This window comes from Solenopsis invicta, chromosome 9, assembly GCF_016802725.1.
Source record: "Solenopsis invicta isolate M01_SB chromosome 9, UNIL_Sinv_3.0, whole genome shotgun sequence".
Lineage (NCBI taxonomy): Eukaryota > Metazoa > Arthropoda > Insecta > Hymenoptera > Formicidae > Solenopsis > Solenopsis invicta.
The window spans coordinates 13,328,172-13,352,313 of NC_052672.1; the positions used below are offsets into that span (position 1 = coordinate 13,328,172).

Genomic DNA, 24,142 nt, shown 5'->3' on the forward strand with positions numbered 1-24,142 from the left:
AATAAATGATCTGCAAATATATAGCTAATATGTATATATACACAAAAGGTTTCGCAATGTGCTTCCTAGAAATTACGGACTTGTTAGTAAATTCAAGAGAAAGAGAGAGAGAGAGAGAGAAAGAGAAAAGTCGATATTTCCTTAGCTAAAACCTTGTTTGTATATAATCTTTTAATGATCAATACCAAATCACAATATCACAAAAATCTCAAAATTAAAGTTCCATTAAGATAAAATGTTGATAATAAGAAAAGACTTTTATTTCCAACATTGCAAAATTTCCCTCTACTACAATAAAATATTCAATCGCTGTTAAATGCAATTGATATCAGAGAGACAGTAAATATTCTTTTATAACAACTTACACGGTTTGCAATGGATCCTTATCACTTTCAGAGACACACACTTCAACTTTATCCAAACTGCGCTTTAATATCGAAGCAAATATTTTCAAAAAACCGCGTTCTGAATCGGAATGATTTGTTAGTACGACATGACTCCCCTGATGTACAGCATCTAATACATCGTGATGCAACATTTCTCCCGTGAGATACAAATCTGCAGATATTCCTTTCAATATCGACACACCCGCTCCGGCACATAATGCAACGGTTTTAATGTAACCATCTGAAATATAATAATAAAAATGCAAAAAAATAGTAATTATATATTTATCATCCACATCAAGTTTGATTTTTTCAGTAATAAATAATTTTCGTTAAGGTCTCACCTGTACCGCGTGCACGTGCTAATCTTACGTGTTTCAGATTAGTTCGCTGCTTTATTAAATTTACTGCTTCGTCGACAGATATTCGATTTTTCAAAGTGCACAATCTTCCGAATCCGTAAGTCGCGTTACTCTCATTTGGTTCAATCGGCTTACTATCCTCGAGTTCTTAAAATGTAATTTACATATACGATAAAATATTAACATAAAATATTAACACTCAACTATCGATGAAGATGCTGTAACGAATTTTCTTCTTACCAAATGCTTCTGCTAGCCAATCGTTTACACCGCCTTTCACTGAATCAAAACTACTGTGCGGAGAGAAGACAGCAATTTTGTTTTCTAGACACCTCGCTATTATTCGTTGCTATTATGTGTAAGAAAATAATGTGTAAAGTAAAGAAATAAATGTATGAAGAAAAGTTAGTTTGCGACATTTCAACGTAAATCACACTTTACGGTACCTTCCAATATTTCGTTGTAATAGATTTTAATGGAGCAAATATTAACGGATGATACGTGACGATTAAATCGGTCTTTAATTTTATGGCTTCATCCATAACATCTTCGGTTAAATCATTAGTCAATAAAATATTTGACACAATTTTCGGTTCTGTAGGTTCAACCAGTAATCCAACATTATCCCAGGAAGCTGCAAGCGACGTGTCCGCAAAATTATTCATTGCTTTCATAACATCATTCAAAGGTATGCCAACTTTATTTCCTGCAATCTGGCTCATTGTGCGTATCGTTTTATACTGTTTAATATGTTTATATCGACAATAAAAATTCTCGCAAGATAATCCCACGTTGTGTAAACGCTTCAACATTTATATGTCCAATCCTAAAATAAAAAGATTTAATTATAAATAACGTGATTTATAAGTACAAAGCTATTAAACAGTATACAGTATACAGGATGTTTGAATTTATTATTTATTTTTTTTATTCATCACAAAATAGCGTGTGAAATTGAGTTTCGTAAAAAAGTTGAGATAACATTGAATTTTTAAGCTATTGGAAATAAATCTTTCACAAACTAAATTTTTGAAAAAAAAAAGTAATAAACTATTCATCATTTTATATAACAAATTTTAATAAAGTTTGGAAAATTCAAAATTAAGCAAGATATTAACAATTCTCTTTCTTACTATTTTAAAAAAGTAACAACTCTTTATTTTATATACAATAATGTATAATAATGTTATCTATTATCTATTAATCCCCAATTTTCCTAAAACCTTTGTATATTATCTTTTAATGATCAACACAAAAATCTCGAAATTAAAGTTCCAGTAGGATATAAAATATATGCGATGTTAAATAAAAAGAAAAAAGAAGACCTTTATTTCCAAAGTTATCATGTTTCTACAAAGATGCAAATAAAATAAAACAATATAACATACTTTATAGATATTCATTTTATTCATTATAAAACCATATCTTCACTAAACTATCGTCACTCGCGGATGCAAGTTGTCCAGGAATTGTGGGATTCCACTGAATACAGTTAACATCTTGATCGTGTGCTCTGTCTATCGAGCAGACCATCGTGAAATTCGGTTGATGTGGATCGCAGTCGCTGTCTTCCTTAAATATCCTGATGATATCGTCGCCACACGCGGTCACCAGTAAGCCCGTGGTCTTACACCAATCGATATCGTAAATAGTTCTCGTATGGTATCCCGACAGTGTACAAATACACTTCCAGATGGACTCGTTGTTCGGCGTAACGATACCCATATCGTTTCCAGGTTTGTATTCCCGCCATATCTTAACCGTTTCATCGTCGCTGCAGGTCGCTATTCGATTGCCAATCTTATCCCACGAAAGACTCCACACCGTAGATGTGTGAGATGACAGTGTTGCGATACACGACCAGTCGCTATCAGCTGCATCTTCCTTAAATATCTTTACCGTATTGTCGTAACTGGCAGAGGCTAGAATCTCTTCATGTGGATGCCATCTCACCTAAAATAAAAGAAATGCTCTTTTTACATACAGGACATAAAATCCCCACTTATAAAGTGGCAAAACAAATTGGAGATTTCTCTTAACAAACATTTAAATCAATTCTCTGATTTCTCAATGGATAAATTTACAACGTACCTTCTTCACATCTTGAGTATGAGCATTAATAACGGCGGCACACTCGTATTCGTCGTCGTTCACTTCCCATACCCACACGGATTTGTCCCGACTACACGTGGCGAGTAACTGGCCAGACATGGACCAGCTGACGCTTTTCACCTCATTCTCATGCCCCTCTAACGTCGTATTGCATTCGAACTGTCCAGATTTCTTGTCCCATACCGCGATAGTCGCATCAAAACTAGCAGACGCGATATAATTGCCACAAGGGGACCAAGCTAATTCTCTAATGGTTCTGGAATGTCCTTCGGTAAGGATCATTTTTGTAACCCACTTGGGTCCCTCCAGTCCCCATATTATGATCCTCTTGTCCTCGCCACAAGACGCTAGACTTGCACCTTTAGGATGCCAGCAGACACTCCACACCCTGCCTCTGTGCCCAGTCAGACTTTGCTTTAGTTCCAATGTACCCATTGCTGTACCTGCAACAGTACAATTCATCTTTCATATAGAAAAAAAACAATATATAGACAGAGAACATTTTTTATTAGTGGAGAAATCTGTCTGAAGGATTATAAATGCATTGACAGTAACAAGTAAAATGTGTTTTCACCGAAACTTGAAAAATAAATTTTTTAAATGCCTAGAATAAACATTACATGAAACAGCTCGGGATACGTTGGAACTAAATGGCACAGTGTATAATTTTCTCAATACAAATACATACGTTTTCGTCGTTTTTCCTACCAATCTTCCTTACACGTGACTCGCTTGTGTTACACGTAATTAACAACAATGAGCCTAGAGAAATTTCCTTACACGAACGGAAAGTTGTTTCGTTCAAACGTGCTCTATTTGCGCAGACAACAGGATATAAAGATTTTCCAAACTCACCGTTTCGTGTTCTTCAGGCGAATATCGATAGCTAATTCTCGCACGCATAAATAAATACCGGTTGACGACGCGTGGAGTATTTATGAACAATGATAACAGCGATAAGCCTCAAACAACCTCCGATGGCTCCGATCCAGTCGCTGTCGACCACTGTCGACAGTGTCGACTACGATGATCCTGCGATCGGCCACTGGTAAACGTGCGATTTAACTTGGATTGCCAAAGACGATCATAGAGAGCGTTGGAGCGTTCGCTCGCGTCACGGTTAATTGAATTTCTAAACCATCGTGAGAGTTCTTCGAACAGGAACTTGGACACCGATCATCCATTTGATTTTTATATAATTTATTTAGTTTAAATTTTTGATCGACCTATCGTACCCAGCAAAAACTTGCTGGGTACGATAGGTCGATCAAAAATTTAAATTAAAAAAAAATCAAATAAAATTAATAATAAATTCAAAATTTATATTCAAATGCAATTCGCTGCAATGCGACTTATATTTAATTTATGATTAATTAAGATACGCGTTCAGCTTTTTCGGAATCTCGTTGCGCGCTCGATATTAACCGTGAGCACAGTTAATCCGATAATTGTCTTGCGAACGCTGTTGTCCACGGCGCGCAATCGCCGTGACAACGATACAACGCGGACGTCATCGCGTCTGCCAAAAAAAAGAGGATTGGAGATCCGCCTAGATAAGACGAAACTATATCTTTCGAGCTCACCCGCCACCTCCTCGCGACGCGTAAACGAGGGAGAAAAGACGCGACGGTGCGCCGGGACGAATGAATGAAATGTAGAAAAGGGAGGAAACGTCGCGCGGGTCGAGAGCCGCCCCCGTCTATCTCCGCGCCGCAGAGAGGAGAGCATGATCGCGGGTCGTCGAGCTGACGTAGAACCTGGTAGAACCCGAGACCGGCGACCGTGTCATGTCGCACCGATCAGAGGGAATCGTCGCAGCCGTCGCAGGCGAGGTGGGAGATCGCGCTGATCGCGCTGATCGCGCGCGCTCGTCGCGTTTGATTCACGGCATTCGCCAAGCAATCGCGCGCGTGTGCACGGCGTAGCCGCGAGCGAGACAACGACAGTGGCGGCAGAGTGCGGTGGTGCGGTGCGCAGCGTCGACGAGGCACGACACCTGCTCGGTGGGTAGGTAGGCGTGCGACCACGACGGTGTGTGACGCGCGTCCAAACGCAGAAACGGATAGACAGACAGACGGACGGACGTAGGTACGTGCATGCGTGCCGTGCGTACGTGCGTGCGGCAGCAGAAGCGGCCAAGCGGCGACGGCCATACTCAAACAACGGCCGAACGGAATACGCGGCTACGAGAGAGATGAGGTAGATAATAGAGCTTCGGAAAGTGGGTAAGAGGGAGAAAGAGAAAGATAGAAAAAGAGACGATCTCCGTGAACCGCACGCAACGGGCCGCGCGCGTGAAGCTGCAGAACGGGCAAAGACAGAGAGAGTGTGCGAGCAAGGGGAGAAGAGAGAGACGAGGCGACAAACGGAGGTGAGCTGAACTGAGCCGAGCCAAGTCGCCGCCGAGTCGAATCGTGAATCGGTGCGAGTGTAATCGCGATATATCGTGGTGCTCGAGGCAGCAGCAGCAGCAGCAGCAGCAGCGGCAGCGGCGGCGGCAGCAACAGTAACAGTAACGAGTAGCAGGGAAGAACACGAAGGAGCGGCCCGGAACGGGCGGAAGTGTGGGTCGTGCGTGCCTCTACGTGCGTGCGGTGCGTGCAGAGAGAACGTTGGAAACGGGATAGCAGCCAGCAGCGGCGGCGACGGCGACGGCGACGGCGACGACGGCGGCGACAGTTGTGACGAGGACGACAACGACGACGGAGGAGGCAGAGGCAGCTGCGGCAGCAGCGGCAGCGACGAACGGAGCACCGGTGGTGGTCGAGCTTGGCGCGGGAGTTCAGTTGGTCGGCGGGATGAGCGCCAAGACAGACGTGAACAGGCGGGTGTTGGCGATCCAGGCGAAGAAAAAGCGGCACAAGCCCAGCAAACGCAAGGGCAAGGCCAATTCCCAGGGCGATCAGGACGCGCAGAGCTCAGCCAAGGGGCCGCGTGCCGGCCAGGTAGCGGCTACCACGACCACCACCGCCGCGAATTCCGCCACCGCGACCACTACTACCACCACCACCACTACCACCACCACCACGACCACCTACGAGTACACCTCCGACGGGCCCCCGCAGCGTGCCTATAACAGCGACAACGGGACCAGGTAACCCTTGATATGCCCGATCTCGGCCAGCGGCACGAAGACTCACCCGGACTGACCTCGTCGTAGCGTCACTGCTTTCCGGTGCATCGAGCGTCGCGGTAACGCGGTGTTACGCGGATCACGTATGATTATTACATGTTACGATCGCGCGTATCGACGGTGACAGTACGCGGAATCGCCGGTTCGTTAAATCGCCGCGTTCCGATTCCTTTCAGTCATTCGGGTCCCTGTGTTACGAAGGTATAGAGAAGTGGGTGATTATGTACGTGCCTATACAGGGTGTCTGTAAAGTCTGTTTCCACCCCCTACATTTTGGAAAACGGTTTAAAATGAAAAACCACGAAATATATATTCAATCACTTCGAGGGGCTACTTTTTAAGGGAGTTGGAGAGGTAGAATAATCTCTAAAAACAATCTGATATTTATTTCATGGTTTTTCATCATTTTGAACCATTTTTAAAATACAGCAGTAGGAATAGACTTTACAAGACATCCTGTATACATGTTCATGGTTGCTGGAAAGAGAAACTGTGAATAACAACGATTGATATAACATTTTATATAAGAGTTCCGGTACAGATAGCATGAAACATTAATATGAATAATTATTCATGTAATCTCCATACTAATCAGGATCTTACCAACAGTTACGCGTGTGATCAAGGACGTTGGGCATCAAATTTATATATTCGATTTCTTAGAATCTTCGACAATTGTGTATCATTTCTGAATTATTCAATAATAACTACTTTTGCTAAATATAGGTACACTATCGTACACATAATATAAAATTTTACTGTTGATTACGCACAATCGTTTTCTCGCTTGATTTCATTCGCTTTTCTTGTGTCTCACGAAGAAGAATCAGTTGTTGTGAGTGTCGCGTTAGTTATAATTTGTTATTTATGATGAATGAATCTGTCGTAGATTGGTACCATGTCATAGTTCCAGCAATGAAACGATAGAGGATGATGATGCGTTCAGTACCGAGGACGAGGAGCAAGAGGACAGCAGCGACTACTGTAAAGGAGGGTACCATCCCGTGAAGATAGGGGATCTCTTTTTAAATCGCTATCACGTCACTCGTAAGCTCGGCTGGGGTCACTTCTCCACTGTATGGCTCTGCTGGGACTTGCAGGTATGATTTCTCAGACACAGAGTAATCAATCTTTCTTTCACACTCACATAAACGCGATGTTTTTGAAATTATGCTGCAGGATAAACGTTTTGTGGCGCTTAAAATAGTGAAATCCGCATCCCATTTCACTGAGACTGCATTGGATGAAATTAAATTATTAAAAGATGTGCGCGATACGGATCCCAACGATCCTAAGCGCAATAAGACCGTCCAGTTGCTCAATGACTTCAAGATCAGCGGCATTAACGGCCTGCATGTTTGCATGGTATTTGAAGTGCTTGGACATAATCTTCTTAAATTGATCATCAAATCAAACTACAGAGGAATTCCAAGAAATAACGTTAAACGCGTCATCAGACAAGTTCTCGAAGGTCTCGACTATCTTCATAATAAATGTAAGAATGATGAATGTTTAAGTTATAGCATTAAAATTTATATACAGCTTTATGCAATAGTTTAATAAAGTATTATAAGTGTAAAATGAAAACAAATCATTTTCTAACTCTCAATAAGTTCACTGTTGTATATGCTGAATTCTCTTTCAGGTAAAATTATTCATACAGACATTAAACCTGAAAATGTTCTTGTATGCGTCGATGAGACTTATATACGAAAATTAGCTTGTGAAGCGACAGAACTGCATTCTATGGGAGCTAAGTTACCGGTGTCTCTAATTTCTACCGCACCGAAGGAATTTCAAGAACCGATACCGAACTCCAAAATGTCGAAGAATAAGAAGAAGAAATTAAAGAAGAAAGCCAAGCGTCAAAACGAGCTCTTGAAGAAGCAGATGGAGCAGATCGAGGAGTTAGAGGAACAAAGTAAACTAGCGAATAGTACGAGAGAAAACGGGGAGGTTGAAACGAACAGTTTGGATCAGGATCTTAATACGGAGAGCATAGAAGACAATACGGAGAGCAAAGGTTCTCCGGACATCTCGGAACCATCCGCACCTTCTTTACATATGAATGGAGTAGATGGTTTAGCGGGCGGTGAGAAGATACAAAATCCGTCGCCCGAACAATCCGAAAAGATGGACAATGTCACTCTGTGCGACGTGGAGAAAAGTTGCGGGGAAAGTGTGTTATCGCCCGATCCCGATGACACTGACGAATGTAGCGAAGGTAAAGTTAACCGCCGTTATCAAGCGACAGCAGCGTCTCCTTTTTTTTGTTTCCCGCTTCAATTTTATTCGTCATCCATCATCTCGTTGTCTGTAGGTCGTAGGTCACTGAACCCACCGGAAAGTAAGCAATTGAAACGGGCATCCATGTCTCCTTTGGACCCTGCCATAATGGACTGCGAGATAGAAGTGAAGATAGCGGATCTCGGAAACGCATGCTGGGTTCATAAGAAATTCACGGACGATATTCAAACTCGTCAGTATAGATCGCTCGAGGTTTTACTGGGTTCTGGATATGATACCTCTGCTGATATATGGTCCACTGCTTGTATGGCGTTTGAATTGGCGACTGGCGATTACCTTTTTGAACCGCACAACGGCAAAGACTATTGCAGGTAAGAAATGTATAAATTGAATAATCTTGTAAAGAATAACCTTGATGCTATTTTAAGGATCGACTATATTTTTATTGACGATTTTTCAGAGATGAAGATCATTTGGCCCATATTATTGAGTTGCTGGGAGAAATACCGAGACGTATCGCTCTTTCGGGGAAGAATTCGAGGATATACTTCAACAGGAAGGGTGAATTAAAGCATATTACTGGATTGAAACCATGGGGCCTGTACGAAGTGTTAACGGAGAAATATGAGTGGACTCCGAGCGAAGCGCGCGAGTTCGCAGAGTTCCTAATACCGATGCTCGAGTTCAATCCGAGCATGCGAGCTACCGCAGCCGAGTGCCTGAAGCATCCGTGGCTGCAAATCAAAAAGTGATCGCGTTTTTTATTGTTTTATCTGTAATATCTCCCTCAACTTTCACTCCGGTCCTACCGCCCAGTTGTCGCAATCGTAAATCGAGAGTGTGATAGGAAGCCGAAAACACTTGTAAACGTCAGGTGTTATTTCCATACTGAAAACCATAATTCAGCGACCCTATTTGCATAAGAAGAGCAAGTGCATCGTTTCAAGAGCGCGCATACACAATGTACACATACATACACAGACACACACACTAAAAAAAAAAAAAAAAACTTTGATATAATACGAATTACGGAAATAAATTGTAACATACGTTGTTATATTAATCATACGTACGCTACAAGCGTGTCTCCGCGTGGGAAATGTTACGAAACTGAAAACGTTTCGAAAAGATTGTTATATACCCTTTACAAATGGTGATTTGACAATATTGCGGAAGTCGCCTCAAGGAAAGCCTCTCGAATGCAGCGAGCGAAGTGTCGCAAAATCCGGAAATTATTAAAGAAGATCTTGCAACATTCCGCTGATTTCCACATAAAAGAAAAAAACGGCCGCACGCGTGCTTCCTAACGCAACACTCTCAACATCATCGGCTAACCATTTGTAGTTGTACACTTGTTAAATCGTATTTTTAATTAGTGATGAGAGAACTTAAATTAAAAAGAAATTTTTCATAGTACTTTATATACATTATTTTACACATATTCGTGTCGCATTCTCGAGTACTCGTCATTTAATTTATCTACAAATATTCCAAGAGTCGTGAGATCCACTCGCTAATGCGCTGTGAAGGTACTGGCGGGCTCGGTATCGTGTTTGGTTTAAAATTAGGACTCATTGCCTTGACTCAGTTATCCGTGTGTACTTTTATATATCACACACACCGGTCGCTGTAAATTCTTGCCAACAAACTTGTCGTCGAAGTTCGCAACGGGACAGAAATGGCTACTTAATTAATATTTTACGTCTACCTCAATATACGTGAGCCAGTTAGAAATACTCATCAGCAGACGTACACGTAACGAGGGACCGTATTCAAATAAGTGTAAATTGAAATAGAGAGGGATCTGTATATTGTAGATAATTAAGAGTCGGTCACTGGATTCTTGGAATATATATTATAATTTACGTGGGCGCTGATTGGGATAAGACACTGTGCACGCACATATTCAATGAATTTCATTTCTCATCCATGTAATGTTTTATATAAAATAGAATATATTTGTTTCAAATAAAAGAATCTTTTTTTTTTTATATCATTGTTTTCAAGATAATTAAATTTTATTAGCAGCAAGTGGCGACAAAACAGCATTTGTTATTAGTAATAACAGTTTATATAATAACTTATTATATAAACTGTTTATTTATACTTTTGTAGAAACAATTGTATATAAATGACAACACACAAAGCAACACATATCCAATGTGCGATGTGAAAATTGTATTGTACACTTTGCCTTATTCCGTTGCTGCCCAGCAATACTGATATTGTAATGAACATTTCTGTTTGTTATAAACTCGTTTACGTCGCTAATGCGAATGCCTGTATACATAATGTACAATTGCGAAAAGAAAGAGTATCTATATTGCGAGTAAAGTCTCGGCAAACATGATGAGAGCAGTTGTAACCAGAGTTACATATTGATTTTCATGCAAACATCTTTAATTCATGATCACTGACTGACTACTGAGCTCTCTGCCGATAATAATTGTCTTCTATTTTATAAACGATTAAGCGAAGCAGTGCGTTCCACTGGACCGTCTATATTGCGCATACTTTCCTGTGCACGAACTCAATTCATGCTTCCCGCAGAATGTTCTGTTTCGCTTCGCCTGCCAATCCGAAGTCGTTTCGCAAAAGGTCTCGAATTGTGTGTGGAGATGCGTGCGTACGTGAAATTATACGTTTCATCATGATGTACAAAAATGTCTTGTCACTTATTGCGGTTACATTTCTTCCTGGGTAAAAGAGGAAAATACTCTCGTAAAAAATACACGACATTTTATAATCTATTTTTTTAACACAACATGCGTTTTTATTTTACTTTTGATCATTTTTATTTAGCAATATTTTTATTTGATCACGTAAACACTTCAATATGAAATTGTGTAAAAGGCGCAGCCTTTAATTTATTAAAAATTGACGTCCATTTTTTATGAAATATGTTTATGCTGATTTTCGTATAAATTCCATTCATTTATATTTTTATTATCCGTACGTCTTTTAATTTAACAATTAATCGTGTTTTTATATGATGAAATTGGAAAAGAAAAAAAAACGTATATCCGCTCTTATAAAATTTATGGTGTATAGATAGGAAACAGGTAATACGATACACGAGATGAGAAAGTGCCTCTTCTACCCGCACTATAATATCGGATAAAGGAAGAACGCGTTTCTATGCCATTTCACGCGGGCAAAACCTGATGCATTTTAGTTCGTAACACGTTATTTATCATCATGTTTCTCCTGCAAGAAGCTTTTTTGTGAATCTCGTGGTTTTCAATGACGGTGGTGATCGTGACGAATCTGTATAACATATAGCAAAATTTTAACGAAAAATATTCAATACCGCTCTACGAAATGCGGCCACTGAAATTCATTATTACGAAGGCAGAGATCACGACTCGATTTAATTTTTCTTTATTGTTCATGACAGAAAAGGCGCTTTTAATCGACACATCGAGTTTTTGCTCGGCCTCGCTGGACTTTTCAACTTCCAATGCCACTCGTAAATTTCTCACGTGATCCAAAAGAACAAGTGTAAAAACCAAAAGTTCCAAGAATCTGTATAGCCAAGGATCGAAACCGATGTAATTTCAAGTGAGTTCAAATCTCCAATTATAGGCACGTGAAGAGAATTCTCTATCAATAGAATAATTTACTGTACTTTATTATTATGGATAATGATTATTAAAATGCCTATAACGCGGGAGAAAAGAAAAAAAATTTGATTAATTATTATCGAAACGCGAAGGTGAAATTTATATCGCAAACAAAAATCAAAATAATTCTCACACTTTTAACATGGGAAAAAAATTTAGTAAAATTCTATATCATATATATAAATTAATATTATATATTTATCTTTATATTTATATATAATGCATAATTATATACATCGTTTTCTATCCTCGGTTAAGAGATTGAAAGAACGATAGGTATCGATCGAAGCGTACTAAGAAATAGTTAATGATCTTTGAACCGTGTGCATCGCAAATTGGCAGAATAAAACAACATGTACGTCGTAGGTACACGTTATTTTCATAACGAGACAAACTTTGGTTACGTTGATACATATCTGCGTAACATTTTTCGCTAAGATAAGGAAGTGCTTATAATCCCATCTTAGTAAGACACGAGTTCGCTGCGGTTAATAAAATTTCTGTGATATCAAAAATAGTTATTCGAGACTGTAATGCTGCTGTAACAGCGGCTTCTATAATGGATGATACGTATAACTTCGCTGACGACAGCTTAACATACGATCACGAATTGCGAGAGCATGCAACACAATGCCGAGTACGCTTCCGTCGATACGATGTAATTGTCAGTAACGGATCGTTGACTAGACTTAATGACTTTCTTAGATGACGACGAGTCAGCGTAGGCACCGAAAGCGCGTCCCGTTCGTCATTAGATCAATCGAAGCTCAAATACCGTGGTGTTGCCGGCGGCGTTTGCGGCTCCACGAGTCATCGCATTTGGAAATCATTCGCACTGTGACCATAGATAACGTTATATCTCGTATTAATATATCATATGTATCATACATATATATATTAATATCTCTAGTACTCTATACATAAAATACATATATATATATACATATACATATATGAATATATTGAAACGATAACTTACATAGATGTGACTCGCTGCTTGGCGTTAGGATACATATAGTTAGAAGGAAATTAACAAACGATAATAGCGAACTGTGTATAGCTCTTGATGTACGAGAAATCCTCGTCGCCCCTCTTTCCGACTTCCGGAAGCGGAATAATTTTATTTGTGCGAAGTATAGATAGCAGAGAAAGGAAGAGGAAATGAGAGACGAGTAGCCGCGCGAAGCGCTCTATTTCTTTTCTTTTCTTTTCTTTTCTTTTTCCCTCCCCCTCGCGATAAAGAGATCTCCCGCGCGTAATTGTGTATAAATGTAAGAGAGTTCGCGGGTATGAATGATCAGGGATCAGTCGGACGGACGAAAGGGGAGGAAAGTGGTGTATAAATACAGGGACCCAATATTGAAATTCACACACCAGGGACTCATGTTCCAATCGGTAGATTCTAAACGTTTATTCCGAGCGAAGCAGGATTTGTTCAATCGGGTATTATTAATCGCGCCGAAGATCTCGAGCGTCGATCTGACACGATATATACACCAGCATTTACGAATTATACTACTTTGGAAGCGGAGCAACCGATATCATACCGCGGCTCAGAGATAAGAGGCCGTCGATAAATCCCCGCTGTGATGACGAGAGATTGGAAGAGTAATCTCACGCACGTGCGCCTCTAAGATAAAGCTTTCGACATTCCTTTCCTTCATGCAGGTCAAGCCACGAGACGTGATACCGGTTGCCCTCTCGTTCCGCAAAAAATGATCAATAATACGTAATTGTACGACGCTAAATGAATAGCGGAACCATGCATTGTGCGGGTCGTCGGTCGTCGGTTCTTTAATTATAAATCGTTAACTGAAACGTAATCGTTGCGGGAATCCGCCTCTGTTCAATTCTGAAAGGTGTCGGTTAGCACGACGTTAAAGTGCGAATGCGAGGAATGTGGCCTTGATGGAGGAGCGAAAAAATTACGTCGACGATAAATTTGCGTGCGCATTGTCGAAGGGATTTTACCGCGTGCGGTCTCCTCTTTTTAATCTTAAGAAGTTGTGGAATTGTGTCGAGGAGAGCGACGCGGAGTGAGATACGGAAATTTTTCTGACTCGAGAGGGAAGCTTTGCTATCAAACACCAAGTTTTATTACATGTAAGTCGCGACGCGCGCGAGATACTGTAAATAATTGCGGGTAAGCACCCGGCGCGAGGTTTTGCACATTTTTAGAAGAGCCGTACGGCGATTCGAACCGCGGAGGGGTTGGCGAAGATCCCTCCGAACGGGTCACGACGTTAAAATGTACAGCGATTATATATCAGAGCGGAGATAGGGTCAGAGAGGAGATATTGGGTTGCGCGCACGCACGAAAAAAAAGGAGATAAAAAGAGAAAGGGAGACGCGAAGTCGGCGTACGATAATATTATTATCTCATTGATTGGTACATAGTCATACTGGTCTCGTAGCGTTATAGAGAGCCATTTAAACTCTGCATGCTTAGCCAATTTGTGCTCGCCCGGCAGGCAGACCTACGAGGTCCCGCCGCGCGACGGACGTTTTAATAAGGGTGTAAAACTATCCGATAGAGGCGCGTGTAGGCGTCCGCGATACGTGACGATCATCTTTAGAAGTTCATCGAGCCGACAAACGGGACATGCAAGTCACAGCGAACTGAACCCCCGGACGATGCGTCGCGAGAAAAACGACTGGAGCATCGGGACAGGGAAAGTAGGGACGGCGACGTTGTCAGCGTGCTCCTCTCCTAGACAATATCCCAGATTAGCGCGATAAAAATATGTCCTTTGTACTGGCCGGGCGATCGAATCCTCTCGCGAAAGAACCGAAGAAAGAGAGAGAGAGAGAGAGAGAGAGAGAGAGACGCTTGATTGGCTAATTAGTCCGCCTGATCGCGTCGCATACGTCTGCAAGATGCGAAGGAATAAGAGGCATCACTCGATGAGGCACACGCCGTATATTGCAAATTTTACATTTTTTGCAAATAATAAGCGAATTAATTTTGAAATTTCCTCGCGTGTAAGGTGTCTCGTTTGCGCTAATGTAGATTCATCTTTAACTTAATTTAACTTTCTATCATTTTCTGTTTTTTTTTTAAGAATTAGGAAAATTGAATAAGTTAAACCGAGATTAAAGTTAATCTACACTGATGCAAACGGTCCTCAGCGAGTCTCTTTCCATTTAGTTACATAATTATATTTCTCCGATTTTCAAGACCAACGGAGATTAATGAGAGAAGATTCTTACCTTGCTCGCGCCTTCGACTTATTCGTGAAACCATTCCTGTCGCATAATCTTCGTCGCATTTTTAACGATTTTGCGTATAGTAAATTCCTGTAGTAGATTCCTGCTGATCTTTTCCAAATAAAATTTTTCCTTTTACGCTAAATGTTCAAAGATGCATTAAATCACGTTCGTCCGAGCGTATCGTACAATCAAAGTCATGCACTCTTTCCTTCAAATATCCTTGATGGATTACGACTTATGGAAAGAAAGGCTCAAGAAAAAAAAGATATCGAATATAATCATCGCTAATCTATTGTATACTAACGTCTCGTGCTCCAGTCACTCGATGTAACGACCGTGCGAAGCGTTAAGAACTCTAGAGCATAATAAAATAGCCATAACGAATCGAACGAATAAATGGATTTGATGTTTAGACGCTGCCTCCGTTATGTGCCCTGCCGCAAAGAATTAAAAAAAAAAAAAAAAAAAAAAAAAAACCAGACAACCATGTACTCCCTACTCCCCACCTGAGAGAGATCGATATATGAAAAATAAATTCGCAACAAAATATATTGGTTCACTTTTTCCACTTGCTACCATTGTCATTTAAGGTAAGAAAGCAGCAGTCTGAAGTTTCGCTTAGGTGAGTTTATTATTACAGTTTATTATATCACAAATTATATCACCTTTATTGTCCCTGGATGTGACTACGATTGTACAAAGTGTAATGTACAATATGTTCATGTTTTTGTCTAAATATGGACGAAGAGAGTGAGAATACTTGAACAGAATTAGTCTCGCAACTCGGTTGATATATCTTCCCGCTTGTGTACACCATTAGTTACTGTAAACCTATATATTGCCTGCCAAATGCAATATCATTTATATATCACTCGATTCTCGTAACGGTAGAACGTAGGACATGCTCGCGTATCTTCCGCCAGCTCTGGTTTCTAGCTACAAAATTTATACGCTGGGTTAACGCTCGGCCTCAAGGAAGTAAGATAACGCAATCCCTCCCACGAACGATATGATACGAAACACGTACTCGTAACTATTCACATGACAATGTACATCTTCCCTTTTTGCAAAACACAATATCGCAGGTAGTTAATAACTAGAAAACAAATCTTTTTAATTTCTCACATTTTCTGTTTGTTCCGATCAAAATACTTTCAACGTTGTGGAAATATGTTTAGCGAGACCAAATAAGAAGTCAATTTCATATTATAAAAATACTGACTAGTACTGACACATATGTGGCATAATAACGCATTTTTTTTTACAAATACGATTACAATCCTGTGAAAGAGATTATAGACCTGTTCTCTTTTTAGCTGAACTTCTTACACAGTTTATTTTTTTTCTTTTACTTTTCAACGGAAAAAGAAAAGGAAAAAAATGAACTTTCCAAGAAGTAAAAAAAGAACAGAACCTAATAATAAGTAGATACTATTATAAATTAATTTATCACCGTTAATTCATCAAGTTTGTTCGAATAATGTATTACTTGTTGAAACAAATTATCATAATTATTATAAATATAATTGAGTAAAATACGCTGTAAACTATATAATATTCTATCATCATACTTTGCTGTGGCAGACTTCGTTGTTTCAGTTATAATTTTACTTTCATACAAGGTTTAATTTTAGAATGATTATAAATACGCATAACAAGATAACACAAATAAAGAAATCTGTTATTTGTACACATTTCTAATACTAACGACATTATCAGATCGCATAAATCTTCATCAATTCAATAAGTATTGCGCGATTAAAAAATTAAATTGTGAAATAAGAATTAATACGATCCACATGGGAGAAAATATACTTGTAGGAACAAGTTGGATTTTAATCAGACCAATCCTCATCAGCTCTGTAAATTAATAGTATTTTTGTTAATATTTTAAGATGCCACTGAAATCAATTTACTGCCCATCACCGTTGTCAAGCCGCTTTGAATAAAGCAAGCATATTGGACAATGCTGTTAATATAAGCAATAATGTAATGATGTTTATAACTAAATAGATGTGACATATATATTAAGCAAAAATAAATAAATTACGAAAATATACATAAAAGAATTGTTAACATCTTAGAAAAATTTCACTCATATTATGACTGTATAGAATTTGCTGTGCAAACCGACAATATTCTACCACTCTCTTATCCTTTTTTTTCTATGTCGTTGTCGATAAACTGGAAATAATTAGATAAATATACGAAATAACATCCCAGATATTCATATATATCAATAAAGTGCATTAGTAAAACATGTACAAGTTAAGATTAAGCAATAAGCGAATTTATAAGATTAATAGAAATTTTGTACTAATGTTAAATAGAGGAAATTGCGTAAAAGCTCTCCCTCAGTTCGCTGGAATAGAGTAACGTTTGCAACTTTGATGAAAACAAATTCTCACTCTTGTGAAAAAATCTATACTGTTATTACAGATTTAATACTAATATTGATAAATACTTATATGTACACCCATTTACAGGCAATATAATTTGAAAGCACGTAGTTCAGCACACTTAGGACACACCACACACAAAAAATACATTAAATACTTAATATAGACCCGTGTCTAGGACGTCCGTTTTTCTCTTTTCCGTGTGGTTGCTCCTTAGCTGTTCCAGTGACATTCAAATTCAATTGTGCGGTTGATGCCGTAGTCGCCTCATCATCCGATTCTATTGGACTAATCCTAATAGCCTGATACCATTGATTCGTCAGATCTGTCATCTGCGATTTGCAGTCTTTCAACTCCTGCTGCGTGAATCGTCTCGTAAAGAATGGAATAAAAAATTTTAGATCCCATCTCGCAAAACCGCGAATCCGCGATTGCAAGAAGGATACTTCCATTTCTTCCTCCGTCAATTCCGACAAGTGCTCGGAATCTATAGTTTGTCCCTGTAAAGAAGAATGATATTATAGCAAAGATTCTGTATATTGATTACTAGCATTGTAAGATTTTTTTAATTACCCATTCTCTCGTTTTGCTCAATGTAACTTCCTTATCCTTTTTCTTTCTCCTGCTGTTGCTCTTCTGTTTCTTTTCAGCCCTTAAGAATTTCAGCAGAGGCATAGTGGATCCACCGAATATCAAGGTCGTGAACAACACGATGATGAGCGTCGTTGTTATAATAACGTGACGTGTTTCATCGCTGAACTCTAAATGGAGCGACAATGCATATGATATAGCACCGCGCAGGCCGCTAAACCACATGATAAACATCATCTTCCTTGTAATTTGATGCTCGCGGAAGCGATTAACTAGCAGGGCCAATGGAAAAATATTGGCGGCTCTTCCGATCAGACACAAGATCACAGACCAAACAACTAATGCTGGTTCAAACTATCAAGAAGGAAGAAAAATTTAATCAAAAGAATTTAAAAGGGTGTATCTGTAAAGCATATTGTACGATATTCTTACCCTATGTCTAAAGCTGAACAATGCTAATCCCAAGTATGCAAAGACGCAAGTCTCAGCAATGAAGGCTAGCGTTCGCATTGTCTGTTGCATTGTAATTTGTGTAACAGTTGACAAGTTGAAATGTGTATAGTGCGACATGACTATTCCGTTGAATAGAATTGCCATAATTCCTGTAACAATGAATTATTTTAAAACAAATAGACAATAACAGTTATACAATAAAGTAATTCGTTATACAATTGTTACAAACGCTCACCTGACAGTTGTATGCCTTCTGCTAAAACATATGGGGCATATGTGAACACTAACATTATGCCAAACTCCAAAGATGGATTTTTCCTAAGGTCCACATGCTTCAACAGTAGCGCGCTTATCAATGCGAATACCACGCCGATTCCCGCTGACGCAAAGAACATGAGGCAGAACCGATTCAAGCCAAGTATGATAGCTTCGCTGGTCGTCGCCGCGTTGTTGGACTCTAGGACGGAGGTGGTCAGTACAATGGAAATCGCATCATTCAAAATTGATTCTCCAAAGACCAACATGTTCAGAACCGGATCAACATCCAGAGCGTGAAAAATCGCGACCGTAGCGACCGGGTCTACCGCAGATATCAGCGACCCGAACGCGAAGCTTTCGACGAAGCTGAGCTTATACGCCACTTGCGCCAGACCTAGCAGATATATCCCGGCGCCGATGACAAATGCGGAAATAGCTGTTCCAAGTATGGCAAATACCATGATGCTGCCAATGTTCTGAAAGAAGTTTCCCTTGTGCAGATTATATCCCGACTCAAAGATGATGGGTGGTAATAGGACCAGGAAAAATGCAGTTGGTGAGAAGGCCTCTTCCTTCCTCCAGTTTGCTATGTTCTGATGCGACATAAGATTTATGATCATGCCAATTGCGGCGCCCAGGAAGACGATCACCACTGACTCAGGGAGGTACTGGAAATTAGTCTGTAGCATCAGGTGTATTAGCAATATGCCGAGCGCAAGGACACACAGTACAAAGAATATGGACATGGAACTGTTATGCTCCTCCTCGGCGGAGCCCTTGTCGGGGAGGACCGGCTCCGCCGGGGCAACGGTGGTCGTGGTGACATTGGTCGCGTTAGCGATCGCATCCGGGCTCTGCGACGACACGATGGAAACATCCGTTGTGTTCCTGTCAACGATGGGACTCGACGATGTCGCGCCGCCTCTCTCATCGATGGTAATCTGGTGGCTGGCGGCATTGTCAGGTTGCGCCGTGCTCGCGGAAGGGACTGGTGATGACGCTGGTTTCGTGGTGGTCGAGCTAGTAGCATTGTGACCGACGACGTGGCTCGTACTATTCGTAGATAGCGCCGTACTGGTCAATTCAGGTGATACGTTGACGTTCGTTGTGACATTTGGAACGGTCGGAGCATCCGTCACCGCGGACACGGTTTTATTCTCGGTGACGGTTCTGTTCGTGTTTAGGTTAGCTGTGACCTCGCCGTGCGACACATGTCGTGATATGTCGCACAGCAGCAAGATCCCGACGACAAGGCTCCACCTGCACGACAATACGGAATATGCTCGAAACGTCGTCATTTTTCAACGGTATAACATTATCTCGCAGGTAGCAGAAGACGACTTCGCAACTCTGTCTCTCTCTCTTTTCCTATTTTTTTTTTACAAGATGTCCAATATTTTGCTAGAGCTCGGTAAAGTCGCAACAATTCTGACGTTTGACTAGTGAATTAGAATGTTCAAGATCATCGCAGCTGACGTCGCACGCACGTCAGTCCCTACAAATGTAAAAAAATTCCCTAGAATATTACAATGACGTTATACCAGAACTCTGGTTATACGCATTTCTTATAAATTAATTTCTGAAATCATTGATAATTCTTTAACCGACGGAAATATATAAATACTTTTTTTTATTATTTTATATCCCGGATTATATGTTGTTCTCTGAGAACACCTGCTGAAATAGGAATAATTTTTTTATCTCTTCTATAAATTCTTTTACACGTAAATAAAATGTAAAATAAAAGAAATGCAAGTATAAAGTTGTGGATTTTGAAATTGAAATAACTGGGGTTTTATTTGTACTATCCTAATTCTATTAATTACACGACTGATAATATCCCCCCACATTTGACGAGTTTTAAATTTATGCAGTTTACCAACTTAAAATTTTAAGAATTTTTGGAAAATCGCTGTTTCCTTACATCATTAATGTATCATCTCTTATTTAATTTTATTTTTTCTAATTATTTATTAATATTTGAAAATTTAGACTTTTGCTCAAAGTTTTAAATTTAAGATTTTAGGAATTCTTGGAATTATAATTTTGGATAATTTAGTTGATGTCACCTCTTACCTAATTGTATTCCTAATACTTTGTTTAAATTTCCACGAACTTTTGGACTTTGTTAAAAAAAAATTGATGAAAATATACCTAAAAATACTATATTTATTCTACTTGTACGTTATTTTTGTCTGTTTTTAAAGTTTCATTCGTATATTCCCACGCTAATCCAGTGCGACCAATTTCTGCTGGCTGTACCGGATCTTCACCAAGTCTTTGTTCGACACCCTTCCAGGATCTTTCTTGTAGATATTGAGCTCCAGCCTTACCAATGGCAACAGTACCTAGCAAAAGAATTCCTGCATTAATCATTGTGAGTTTAATTACATAAAGTAGCTTTAAATTATTAAACTGCTTGTACAAAAAATATATATCTCTTCTTGAATACAAAGATCCATTTGAAACCAGTGTTTAAACTGTAGGTCCCATATGTGTAAATTGTAAAAATTGTACATTACAGAAATACATTGAAGGATCACCATGCTCTGGCAAGAGCTAAAGACTAGAGAGTTTCTTTTAAGTTAAATAAACTAACCTGATGAACGCACTGTCAAAGCATTCATTTGATCTGTATATAAAGTATCATCCTCGCAATTTCTGATATTACTAGTAATGAGAGAGATATCCGAGTCCACTGATGGCTTAAAATCGACATAGTGTTGACCACCGGGTAATACCTGCCGAAAGTCCATAAAATATTGTGGACAGAACTCTCTCGCGCTGTTAAATGCCAATTCAACTTCGTATACTGTAAGCATAGGCTTGAAATAGTCTCTCGAATCAAATACTTCATTCTCTGGACAAGCTATCACAACAAAAGCATTAATCTGAAACAAAAATCGAGTACCCATTGATATAACTGTATCATGAGATGAAATTAATTTAAATCAAACATGTTTTATCATGTCAAGAGGTACAGTCGCGTCTCGCGCCAATGTAGGCGAAGCGAGAAAGACCGAGCCTCTTTTACGCGAGTCAGCGAGTTTAGATATACCTCGGGGAAATTTGCAAGCTTGGCAGGATTTATTTTTCCTACACTAAGAAGATAAGATTTTTTATTTTTCTGCTTGAGAATTTTTTTCACCGTGTTTATAGCTGTTAAATAATCTTGAATGCCTAATGTGGCTACTACAATTCCCACCACTTTTGCATCTCTTAGCTTTTCTATTAGATATCTTCTTCGTTTTAACCAAGGCGTATTTAATGCTTCAAACTCACTAATTTTACCATTTGTAAACGAATACCATCTTTTCACAGGTATACTCATCGCCATTAATGAAAGAGTCTTTTCCTTCTCGCCCAAAAAGAACCCTTCATAATCCTGTATATTGTATCCATTTTCTAAACTGTAATTTCTACCTAAGATAACTGAGGTCAAACTCGTTTTTGTATCAGTATATTCCACGTTCGATGTGCAATTTAATTTTGATAATATCAAGTGTTTATATATAGGCTTCAATATATTATGTATATGTTCTGTAACATAACAATGCGTATTATACCTCCATCTTCACCAATTCTATTTTTATAGCAATATTTTAAATACTTACCAATTTTATGTGCATACGCCACGTCGTAGAAAAATATAATCTTTTTCGTGCAATCAGAGAAAACTCGCTTGAACTCATCAATAAGCTCTGTTGTGTTTAATTCCTTTCTTGGCAAAACATGAAAGACTGGCAAACGTGTGGTGGGATTAAGACAGGCGTGTCCAAAGTGTATTATGCCATCTGCACCAATGTGCTGCGCTGTCACTTCGTCAATACAGCAACTACCGCAAGTTGTATCCCCTAAGATGTATACTTTTTGTCCTACGCTTTTCTCTAAACGTAGTGCAATGTCTATTGAGTTCGGTAACAAGTCGTCGGGAAATTGTAGACATACCTGCGATATACAAGAATGCGTTATAGTTCTAAGTGTTTATTTAATAAAATTATATATGTAATCATGTATAATTACATAATAATAAATGTATTACTATATATGTATAATTTTGTATACTATTATAATTCTGTTATTGAAATTTATGACTTTTATAAATTTATAGCTTAAATTTATACTTATATATTTATAAATTTATATTTACATAATAATAAAGATTATCTAGCTGTGAAATGCACTACATTACTGTTCATGTGCATTAGATACACAAGACAATTGACCTAATCTTGTCTGTTATTAATAAGCAATTCCAGTAATATGATTATCATTATCATTATTATTATTACATCGCTTTTCATTTATTCAATATTAATAGATAACTAATTATACACCTTCTAAAAAGTGATTAAGATGACACATAACCTCAATTTTCATCCTCGCATTTTCAATTTACAAGGAACAATCTCTACTATAAAATGCTAAATCTTTTAAAAACGATTTGCAGCTATTACTGCAGATCTTACATTACGCATTATACGTAAAGTATTTTGAAAAAGAAACGATTGTTTTTCGAACCTGTTTCAATGCATTTGTCCGAATCCAACGAGCACATTTTTCCACGTAGTACGGATCGTCCTGAGTATCTGTCACTTTGGCGACTTTTGCCTCGCCCTTCGCAGACTTTTCGATCATCATTGATGAATTCATATCTGGACAAGATTGTCAATCGGCGACGTATTAACATACGAATCCCGCCGGAATTTGCGTAGAACGTGACTCGCGGCACTCGCGGGTCTACGTGAGTCCGTGGATGCAGTGGATGGATGCATCCGCGTTTTTCTCTAGTTCGTTCATGTCGCAATTGTCGCATGCTCCAACGTAGTCTTCTCACTCCAAAGCGATTCGCTCCAATATGTTTGCCACAGCTTTTTCTCTGGTAATAGTAACTATAATATCCGAATTAACAGCTTGATTTAATTTAAATGTTTGCACAAAAATTTTTTAGTTAAATAATTTATAAATTATTTTTTATGTTCTTGTTAAGAAAATAGTTACACTTATAACAAATTTAACTTGTTGAAAAGTGTATAAATTATTTCATCTAGTAAATTAGTATTATGCAGCTATAACAATTAAGAGTCTTATAAGAAATTATCGAGAGAGAGAGAGAGAGAGAAAGTATCAATTAAAAGTTTAGAGATATTTTCGTTCAAAGGAAATTGAAAAAATATATAATAAGTACATATAATATATAATTACCGATTACGAAATATTATTTTGCACGTTTCATAGCGTTGCGTTCAACCGCATATTCAGTTTCTTGTTAGAATATTAGAATGAACAAAATATCGTTTTATTATGCTCGGCACGTGGAATTTACATAATTTTTGTCTCATATCACGGGACGTGATAAAGCAAACGA

The 24,142-nt window shown here is 38.9% G+C and overlaps 4 protein-coding genes and 1 long non-coding RNA gene across 10 annotated transcripts; 2 read left to right on the forward strand and 3 right to left on the reverse strand.

Moving 5' to 3' along the window:
* Positions 1-156: 156 nt before the first annotated feature.
* Positions 157-3,940, reverse strand: LOC105193449 (probable cytosolic iron-sulfur protein assembly protein Ciao1). 4 transcript variants are annotated; one of them, XM_026135923.2, is made up of 5 exons: positions 2,137-2,320; positions 1,195-1,574; positions 989-1,097; positions 731-895; positions 157-627 (listed from the first exon to the last, which is right to left on the reverse strand). In XM_026135923.2, exons 2-5 carry the CDS (start codon positions 1,558-1,560, stop codon positions 362-364), a joined length of 906 nt encoding a protein of 301 aa, XP_025991708.1. In that variant the 5' UTR covers positions 1,561-1,574; positions 2,137-2,320; the 3' UTR covers positions 157-361. The 4 variants fall into 4 exon arrangements, with proteins under 4 accessions (XP_025991708.1, XP_011156199.1, XP_011156197.2 ...); XM_011157897.3 differs by lacking the exon at positions 2,137-2,320 and adding an exon at positions 3,716-3,890 and having other exon boundaries at positions 237-627; XM_011157895.3 differs by lacking the exons at positions 157-627; positions 731-895; positions 989-1,097; positions 1,195-1,574 and adding exons at positions 2,840-3,303; positions 3,716-3,940 and having other exon boundaries at positions 2,134-2,701.
* Positions 3,941-4,974: 1,034 nt separating this feature from the next.
* LOC105193448 (SRSF protein kinase 3) lies at positions 4,975-15,485 on the forward strand. 3 transcript variants are annotated; one of them, XM_011157893.3, is made up of 6 exons: positions 4,989-5,954; positions 6,883-7,093; positions 7,173-7,488; positions 7,639-8,217; positions 8,314-8,611; positions 8,701-15,485. In XM_011157893.3, exons 1-6 carry the CDS (start codon positions 5,659-5,661, stop codon positions 8,990-8,992), a joined length of 1,992 nt encoding a protein of 663 aa, XP_011156195.2. In that variant the 5' UTR covers positions 4,989-5,658; the 3' UTR covers positions 8,993-15,485. The 3 variants fall into 3 exon arrangements, with proteins under 3 accessions (XP_011156193.2, XP_011156195.2, XP_025991704.2); XM_026135919.2 differs by having other exon boundaries at positions 6,901-7,093; XM_011157891.3 differs by having other exon boundaries at positions 4,975-5,954; positions 7,639-8,611.
* Positions 15,486-15,685: 200 nt separating this feature from the next.
* On the reverse strand, positions 15,686-20,375 carry LOC105193447 (sodium/hydrogen exchanger 8). The gene is made up of 5 exons (XM_011157889.3): positions 18,752-20,375; positions 18,496-18,665; positions 18,046-18,417; positions 17,641-17,972; positions 15,686-16,933 (listed from the first exon to the last, which is right to left on the reverse strand). Exons 1-5 carry the CDS (start codon positions 20,070-20,072, stop codon positions 16,909-16,911), a joined length of 2,220 nt encoding a protein of 739 aa, XP_011156191.1. The 5' UTR covers positions 20,073-20,375; the 3' UTR covers positions 15,686-16,908.
* Positions 20,376-20,923: 548 nt separating this feature from the next.
* LOC105193446 (2-(3-amino-3-carboxypropyl)histidine synthase subunit 2) lies at positions 20,924-23,656 on the reverse strand. The gene is made up of 5 exons (XM_011157888.3): positions 23,296-23,656; positions 22,389-22,722; positions 21,833-22,314; positions 21,374-21,665; positions 20,924-21,122 (listed from the first exon to the last, which is right to left on the reverse strand). The coding sequence occupies exons 1-5, from the start codon at positions 23,425-23,427 to the stop codon at positions 20,944-20,946; spliced, it is 1,419 nt and encodes a 472-aa protein (XP_011156190.1). The 5' UTR covers positions 23,428-23,656; the 3' UTR covers positions 20,924-20,943.
* Positions 21,015-21,381, forward strand: LOC120358651. The gene is made up of 2 exons (XR_005575557.1): positions 21,015-21,151; positions 21,299-21,381. It is a non-coding gene; the product is annotated as an uncharacterized LOC120358651 (long non-coding RNA).
* Positions 23,657-24,142: the final 486 nt, after the last annotated feature.